Source organism: Nicotiana tabacum, chromosome 19 (assembly GCF_000715075.1).
Source record: "Nicotiana tabacum cultivar K326 chromosome 19, ASM71507v2, whole genome shotgun sequence".
Taxonomy (NCBI): domain Eukaryota; kingdom Viridiplantae; phylum Streptophyta; class Magnoliopsida; order Solanales; family Solanaceae; genus Nicotiana; species Nicotiana tabacum.
Genome location: NC_134098.1, coordinates 17,984,782 through 17,993,860, shown reverse-complemented (window position 1 = coordinate 17,993,860; position 9,079 = coordinate 17,984,782). Strand labels below are relative to the sequence as shown.

Below are 9,079 nucleotides of genomic sequence, written 5' to 3'. Positions count from 1 at the left end.
GTCCTTATAATCTACGCACATGCAAAATTTATTGTCGTTCTTAGGAACTACTACTACATTAGCTAGCCAGTCTGGATACTTTACATCTTGGATCGAACCGATATCAAGTAGGCGAGTTACCTATTCTTTGACGAATTTATTCATGGCCTCCACAATAGGGCATTTCTTTTGTCTTACCAGAGGGATGTTGGGATCCAAGCTTAGCTTGTGTACGGCCACTTCCGTTGGGATACCTGTCATATCCGCATGCGACCACGCAAAACAATCTACATTATTCTTAAGAAATTCAATAATGCCAGATCTGAGCTCGGGGTGCTGTCTTGTCCCTAAGTAGAATTTCCTCTCCAAGAACTTTTCAAACAATGCAACTTGCCCGAGCTCTTCCATTGTAGACTTTGTTACATACGTCTCTTCTGGTACCTGGAAGTATCTTGGCATCTGATAAGATTCCGACGCTTCTCCCCTGGCTAACTTCACTTAATTCGAGAGTGGGCGCCGGTTCCTGTAATTACTATGTCGCATGCTCCTTCCCTTTGCTACTGGACACCGAAATCGCATTCATCTCCCTTGCTGTCGGTTGGTTGCCTTTTATCTATTTAATTCCTTCGGGAGTTGGGAATTTCAACAACTGATGATATGTTGATAGTATGGCTCTCATCTCGTGCAATCATGGTCTTCCTAGTATAACGTTATAACCCATATGACCGTCCACAACTTCGAAAAAGGTTGTCTTTATCACCTCTTCGGCATTCGTGGGCAGCAAGATCTCTCATCGGGTTGTCACGCTTGCGAGGTTGAATCCGGCGAGGAGTTTTGTGGCTAGAATGATACTTCCGGTAAGTTTGGCTTGCTCTAATACCCTCCATTGTATGATATTGTCCGAACTTCCTAGATCCACTAGAACACATCTGATTTTAAAATCTAGTACATTTAAAGAAATTACCAATGCGTCGTTGTGCGATAGCAATAGTCCGTCTACGTCCTCCTCCTGAAAGTGATGTCGTCTTCAATGACTTCCCGGAGTCTCTTGCTATGGGTTATTGATACCTTCGTCTTCTTTGTTGCCGAGAAGGTAACCCCGTTGATCTCGTCCCCCCTCCCCCCAAGATCATATTGATAGTATGACACAGTCTTCTCCTATTTTTGAGTTCTTCGCGTTATCACGGTCACTTAAAAATTCCCTGAGATGGCCATTTTTTAGTAGTGTCGCCACCTCTTCACGCAGATGTCTGTGATCCCCAGTGCGGTGGCCATTCATCCTGTGATATTCGCACCACAAATTGGGATCCCTCTGGCTGGGATTGGACCTCATCAGCTTCATGAACTGTGCTTCTTTAATGTTCCTCATAGCCGATGCCAATCTACTACACTGATATTGAAGTTGTATTCTGATATCCTGGGGTAGGAAGTATCCTGTGTACCTGATGTTTCTTTGTCTGCAATGATCTGTTGTTCCGACCTCGATCAGTTCTTCTGTCGGTAACGAACCTGTCTGCCGACCGGAAACCTCTGCCGTGTCCTTTGGCTCGTTCGTAGGGCAAAAACCGACCCCTCAAAGACCGTCTATTTGTGTCGAAATTGTCTTTTGATTTTTATTTATTCTTCTCCCGACCTTTTGCCGACACCGGAAAGATAATCTGATCATCCTCAGTCCTTATTTTAGACTCATACTAGTTGTGAACATCAGCCCAAGTCATCGCTTGGAACTCAAGCAAGCTTTTCTTCAATTTCTGGGAAGCATCAAAACTTCTTGGATTCAATCCCTTGGTGAATGCTTCAGTCGCCCATTCATCCGGAACATCTGAGAGAAACATCCTCTAGGGTGACGAATTTTTGTAGCAACTCGGACTCTCCTTGTGCAATTCTAAATATGTCGGTCTTTTGGGCCTGCACCTTCCTGGCCCCGGAATGAGCCTTAATAAAAGACTACGCGAGCATCTCAAAGGAATCTATGGAATGCTCGGGTAACAGCGAATACCACGTCAAGGCTCCCATCGTGAGAGTCTCTCCGAATTTCTTCAGCAAAGCAGATTCAATCTCGTGGAGAGCTAAATCATTCCCATTCTCCACCGTTGTATAGGCGGTGATATGCTCTTGAGGGTCCGAAGTTCCATCATATTTCGGCACGTCGGACATTTTAAATCGCTTCGGGATCAATTCTGTTGCCACGTTTATTTTATACGGTAACTGAGTATACTTCTTTGAGTCCGGCCCTTTCAGCACCGGTGGTGCACCCGGTATTTGGTCCATGCGGGCATTCCCTTCCCTCATAAACCGTAAGAGCTCGTTTTTGAAGGGATCACTCTTGTTGTTATGACCGGAACCCCCTCCCGGCCCCATCAAAGCTGACCTCGCCCCTCGGGGTGTTGTTGTCGACCCTCTATGTTGTTTGATTTGCGGGAGCACCGGGAGAAACTGGACCTTGTCCATTTGCGTTATTGGAAGCATCCGACAATGCCTGCTTTATTTCTGTCATAACCTTATCCTGCCGTGTGAGATGACCTAGAATGACCTCTTGTTGCTCTTGCAGGACCCTTACCACTTCAATAACATGCTCCTCTTTAGCATCATCAGGACTCGCTTCCCGAACATGTCGCGGGCACCGCCTGCAGTGGACCGGCGTAGCATTGTTTCCCTCATCGCGGGTGTTAGTGATTGAATCCTCGTGGTGAGGCTAGTCTCCTTGGGCCTCAAGATCGTGTGTGTTGATAACACCATTATCTGCCATTTTCTGTGATTTTTTGCTAAGAACAAATAATCAAAACAGGTTAGTAAAAGAGGCAAGGACCAACTTAATTACACGACTGTCTAGGCCCCACGATGGATGCCAAACTGTTTACCCGTAAAACGATACAGTTGAATTTATATGTGGCTTCTAGACAAGGGAATTAATTCGATCCTGAAATAATACAAGAATTGAAGAAATATGCAATACCTAGCCTTGAGATGAAGATGAAATAGCAGAAACAGTAATTCTGGGAGCATGGCTTCCGGGCACAATAATAATAAAATCAAAAAAGTAAGAAGGTAAAATTGTATAAAGTTTTGAATAGATTATAACGTCAGTTTTTCAGAAAATCCGTCCCCCTTACAATGATAACAGAGCTCACTATTTATAACTGCACCTAAGGAACAAGGTCTTAGGATCATTCCCTTCTTTAATGTCAATTATAAGGGTCATTGAAGAATGTGTAACGGTGAGCATAAATGACAAACTCTTTGTAACGGGCAGCGTACTAAATGCTGGCAGATATTTATTGTATCTTTATGAGCGTCATTCTTTCCGATAACAAATGGAACAGTTGTCTTCGATTTTAGTTATCCTCTGCCTTCGGCTTCACGTGCCACTCTTTAATGCAATTATTTAGCATAACATATTTTGCCCCGTACAACTCCCACCGTGACAAATGTTTATACAATAAATATATTCCAATAGATTCTTTATTAAATAGAACTTGACATTAGAAGCAAAAAGATCTGCTCTAACTTTTGGTTCAGAATAAGCACTATGTGTCATAAAAACAAACAGGAGCGGTGTATTTATGTACGCCACGGAATGTTCTATAACACAGTAGTAGAAACTATAGTAACTGCTATTTATAATCGACAACAAGGTAATATAAAAAATGCATTCATTCTCAAACATGGCTTCAATTGACTTACCATCTGTTTTCATATTGCTTTTAGTAATCACAATTTTTATAAGTTTCTTCCTCAGAAGGAAGAAAAAGACACTGAATTTTCCTCCTGGAAGCAGCGGATGGCCAATTGTTGGAGAAACACTGGATTTTCTCAGAGCAAACCGAGAAGGCAAGCCAGAGAAATTTGTAGAAGACAGAATAGAGAAATACAAGTCTAAAATCTTCAAGACTTCGATAATGGGGGAGAATGTCGTTGTAATTGGGGGTGCTGGGGGTAATAAGTTCTTGTTTAGCAATGAAAACAAGAAAGTCAATGTTTGGTGGCCTGTAACTATTAGAAAATTGTTAGGACCTTGTTTGATTACTAGTGTTGGAGAAGAAGCCAAACTCATGAGGAAGATGCTTTCTTATTTTATTAGCCCTGATGCTTTTTCGAGACTCTACACCAAAACCATGGAAGTTGTTGCCCTGGACCACGTCGACAAGTATTGGGAAGGTAACACATCAGTCACATACTTCCTCTTCACTTTTACTTATCACGTTTTAACTTTTTATGTCTTTAAAAAATAATGATTGATATGATAATTTTATCACAATAATCCTATTAATTAATACTCAATAATTGAATCCAAATTTCCAAATAACTTCCAAAGAAAAAAATATTACAAAGAATAAGAGAATAAAAGATAGTTTTAGTGGACTTTTGTGTTTAACGAAGAGAATAATGAAGAGTTCTATGTGAATTCCAATATTGAGCATTGGAAAGCTACAATTGACTATTATTTATTCAAGAAATGTTGGTTAATGAATTAAGGTTAAACATGAAAAAAATTATCTTTTCTTGATATGCGTAAAGTGACAAGTAAAAATAAAAATTTATTTTTAGTATATCTGTCAAATAAAAATGAACGGAGGGAGTAATATTTTAGTCTTGCTTGATATTTATATACTATTCTTTCCGTTCCAATTTATTTAATGGTGTTTGACTAAACCCGAAATTTAAGAATAAAAGAAACACTTTTAAAACTTTATGATCTAAAACAGTGCATAGAATTTTATGTCGATATAAATTATCACAATTAAGGATAAAATAAAAAATTTATAAGTTAAATTATTATTAAATATAAAAATATTTTATTCTTTTTAGGACAGATCACATAAATTAAAACAGATAGAGGTAGTAAAAATGTAGGAACGGTTAATATTAGAGAAAGTATACTATTATGTAATACTTATTAGATTGGGACGGATTTGAATAGAACAGATTAAAAATTCCTATAGCTGACTGATGCCGGTTTACTAACATGAGATTAAGGCTTAGTTCTTACTATTGTTGTAACAATTCCTTGAACACCCACATCCTCCAACCGTCAAACTCAACTTATGAAACACATTAGAAACTAAGACTACAATATGGCATTTTTGAACAAATTAGCTTAACAATTCTTGGGTTTAGAGTATGTAGCGTTCAAACTACTAAGTTTCGTCGTTGGTTTATTGCTTCATTTTTTTCTAGAATAGATTTTGTATAATATTAACAAACCAAAGTATATCATTAAATTATTGTAGTTCTAAAGATTAATAATATTATCTAACTTTTAATTGGAGCGTATAATATAAAATAAAAAATGAAGATACTTGTAAGGAAAATAACTTTTGTCATAAGTGAGAGAGGTCATTTTTTTCCTTTCACTATTAAACAAACATTCGGAATATATTTTTTATGAAAAATAGCTTTTGTAATATCAAGTATTCCCAAATTAAAGGAGGGTCTAATGTTGGGAATCAGTCGATATTACCAATATAAGAACTCCTGTAACAACCTATCCAATATAGCAATTACTATTGTATTTAATCTTTTTCTTTTTGTGCTCTATATTTATGAAGGTAAAGAGCAGGTGAAGGTGTACCATCTCCTCAAATTATACACTTTCAAAGTGGCATGTCAGCTATTCATGAGCATTGAAGACCACAATGAAATTGAAAAGCTTTCAACACTTTTCAACATTTTCTTGAAAGGATTAATAGCAATCCCTGTAAATTTACCTGGTACAACTTTTCACAAAGCAACTAGAGCTGTAGTTACTATCAGAAAAGAACTATTGCAAATAGTCCGAAAAAGAAGAGAAGCCTTAGAACAAAAGACAGCTTCACCTTCACAAGATATTTTGTCTCATTTGCTTTCCTTCCCAGATGAAAATGGAAAGTTCATGTCTGAACTTGTTATTGTTAATAACATATTGTTGCTGCTCTTTGCTGGCCATGACACTTCAACTGTAGCTCTTACTTTACTCATTAAGAGACTGGGAGAGCACCCTCAAGTTTATGAAAACATTCTGCAAGGTCAGTACTTCAGAAAGCTGTTATCTAGCTATATGAAATATCTTAATTTACGTTTTTTTGTATACGAAATATCTTAATTTTATTATCTGTCATACTTTGTGGTCATTTATAACTTTACCGCCAATAAATTATCTCGTACTTATCCGTCAACTTAACGAAGCTCCAATGTAGAATGATCGGGTTCATGTGTCAAAATACTTTTGAAAAAGGTCACTATGGTTTAAAATTACCTTTAGTTATACTTTGGTTAGGGTGTCTAGTTACGATAAGCAGAGGCGGAGCCAGAATTTGAAGATTATGGGTTCGAGATTCTAATTCTTTTTAGTTACTGAGTTATAAAATAATAATTTGTACATATTCCATGAATTCCACAAAAGAAATACAGAGTCTGCACAAAAGTTAATAGGTTAGGTCGAATCCGTAAACATAGGGGATAAGGGCAAGTACGAAACAATTTGCTAAGGTATACATAGTCTTAAAGAGTAATGAATGTTAAAACTAAGATATTTCATATATAGTAGAGGAATATCTTTAACCCTTTTATCAATTTATTTATTAATTTATTTGCTGATCATTGGGATTATGAAAAGCAGAGCATATTAAGATAGCTTCAGCGAAAAAAGAAGGGGAGTCTTTGAACTGGGATGATATACAGAAAATGAAGTATTCGTGGAACGTACTTTGTGAAGCTATGAGACTGAAACAGCCTATAATAGGAGCTTATCGAGAAGCAATTGTTGATATAAATTATGAAGGTTATCACATGCCTAAGGGGTGGAAGGTACGAACATCATCTACTCTGTTTTCGATAATGTTTTCATGCACACACTTGTCTAGGGATGTCAAATAGGGCGGGCAAGGTAGGGCGGGGCAGGGCAAGCCTTGACCCGTTAAAATTTTAACCCGCCCTGCCGTGTCCCGTTTAGCATTTTTTCAAAATTTTGCCTTGCCCTGCCCCGCCCTATCATGCCATGCCCCGCCCCGCCCCCGTTTATGTATTTTTTTAATTCTTTGTTTTGTTATTCATTTTGCAATATGCTATTTTTTTTGTCCTAAAAAAAACTATTTCGACTCTATTGAGACATTGCAGTTGACACGTCAATGAAAGTTGTTTATGTATATCAATTGAATAAAATGTGATTTTTATCAATGTTATATAGTTTATTAAAGAGTAAATTCCCTTATATTAATGCTTCAACTCAAGTAAATGGGTAAACTACTTAAAGACATTTTCGAAACAGTTTCTTTTCTTCAGAACCAAAAAAATTAATTTTCACGGTACCATTGCATTACTTAGTCAGTAAAATAAAATCCCAATAAGAATAAGATGTACGCATTGGTTTTGTAACAAAAAGACGCAAATTTCCATTAGTGTTACTCATCGAGCTTAAACCAGATTATACAGAAAGCTTGCCCTACTACCTGCCCTGCCTTCTTTAATATTTCAAAATTTTCAGTTTTGACCCGCCATGTCCTGCCCTGCCCCGTTTAACCATTACCCTACCCCGCCCCGTTTAACCTTTGCCCTGCTCTGCCCTGCTTTTGCCCAGCCCCATTGCCATTCCTACACTTGTCCAACTAAATTCACAAACCATTAACCAGATAGTGTAAAGATTTTTTCTTATATCATCAGTATAGTTTATCTAGTAGGTTCTTCATCATTTTTATCACATTATTTGATAATCCATTGATGTTTAGGATTTAATTTATATAACAGACAATATAATTTGCTTTATATCGGACTAATTTAATCAATTGTAAGAGGTTACCTACCTTATTTTTCAAATTAATAATTTCACATATCGTAGATTGTTACTTGTATTTACCGTTTTAGACTAACTGATAGGGTAAAATTTTATTTTATGCTGATAGTGTACAATAATTTAGCTTATATACAATGAAGTGTAGTAAAAAATTCATTATTGTGTCACTGAACTACAAAAATTTACCTTATTAGTTTTAAAGTGAATTATTGTGAATAATTTATGCACCCATCAGCACATAGAATTTAAGCACAGTAACAACTTATATGATGTTGTAACAGTTCTACTGGAACACTACTTTAACAAGTCTGGATCCAGAGTATTTCCCTAATGCAACAAGCTTTGATCCATCAAGATTTGAAGGAGCTGGACCTGCTCCATTTTCATACATTGCATTCGGGGGAGGACCCCGAATGTGCATTGGGAAAGAGTTCGCTCGGCTAGAGATGCTCGTATTTCTTCACATCATAGTCAGGAAATTTAGATGGAAATTAGTTGTTCCTGATGAGAGAATTATATATGATCCAATGGCTACCCCTGTTGAAGGACTTCCCATTAGCCTTCAAAACCACAAGCCTTGAGATTGAACCTTTACTTTTGATGGAGATACATAAAAAGCATAGGGGAGGAACTAGCTTATAAGTTATTGGTTCACGTGAATGCAATAGCCTTATCCCTATCTTTGTATATTTATTAAGAATTTATTAAATATCTATAATTATTTTATTGTGAAACCAATTGTTATTGTATATTAACTTGAGCTTGGTATAGTAACTCATAAATTTTAAATTTTGTTTATTGAGCCACATGAATCACACACCTCCTTTTTGCATTTATGTTGTGTAGATTTTATAAAAGCTACTACTGGAAGTAATGGATCTCAAATCTCTTTTGTATTTGTGTTATGTGATAATTGACAAAAACTTCTGGAAATCTATATCCAAGCCTATTTGACAGATTTTCTCAATAGGATCTAATTCGTGTGAACTCCATATGATTTTTCAAGATAACATTACTTCGCGAATCTTCGTGGATCGAGGATTTTGATTTTAAAAATCAATAGACCTAATCAATTGATTAGTCTAACTTCCTCGTTGTTTATAACTCAACTATCTTTAGAAAATCTTTTGTCAATTCCGTATTAATATATAGAAAAACATTACTTAGCTTGAAATTGAATACTCATTGAGATGTTAATATGTCTTGCCAACCTTGCTGGTTTTTCCATCTAATTTGATTGTCAATCAAATCCTTTGAATGACAGAATTCTGGTGAATTGAGCCAATATCCATCAGATCTTTTGGATCCAAGCAAAATACTTATATTGGCCTT

The 9,079-nt window shown here is 36.7% G+C and overlaps 1 protein-coding gene across 1 annotated transcript; it reads left to right on the top strand.

Annotated features, from left to right (window-relative positions):
• The first annotated feature begins 3,514 nt into the window (after positions 1-3,514).
• On the top strand, positions 3,515-8,559 carry LOC107760460 (beta-amyrin 28-monooxygenase). Its single transcript, XM_016578507.2, has 4 exons — positions 3,515-4,137; positions 5,529-5,984; positions 6,578-6,765; positions 8,029-8,559. Exons 1-4 carry the CDS (start codon positions 3,627-3,629, stop codon positions 8,326-8,328), a joined length of 1,455 nt encoding a protein of 484 aa, XP_016433993.2. The 5' UTR covers positions 3,515-3,626; the 3' UTR covers positions 8,329-8,559.
• Positions 8,560-9,079: the final 520 nt, after the last annotated feature.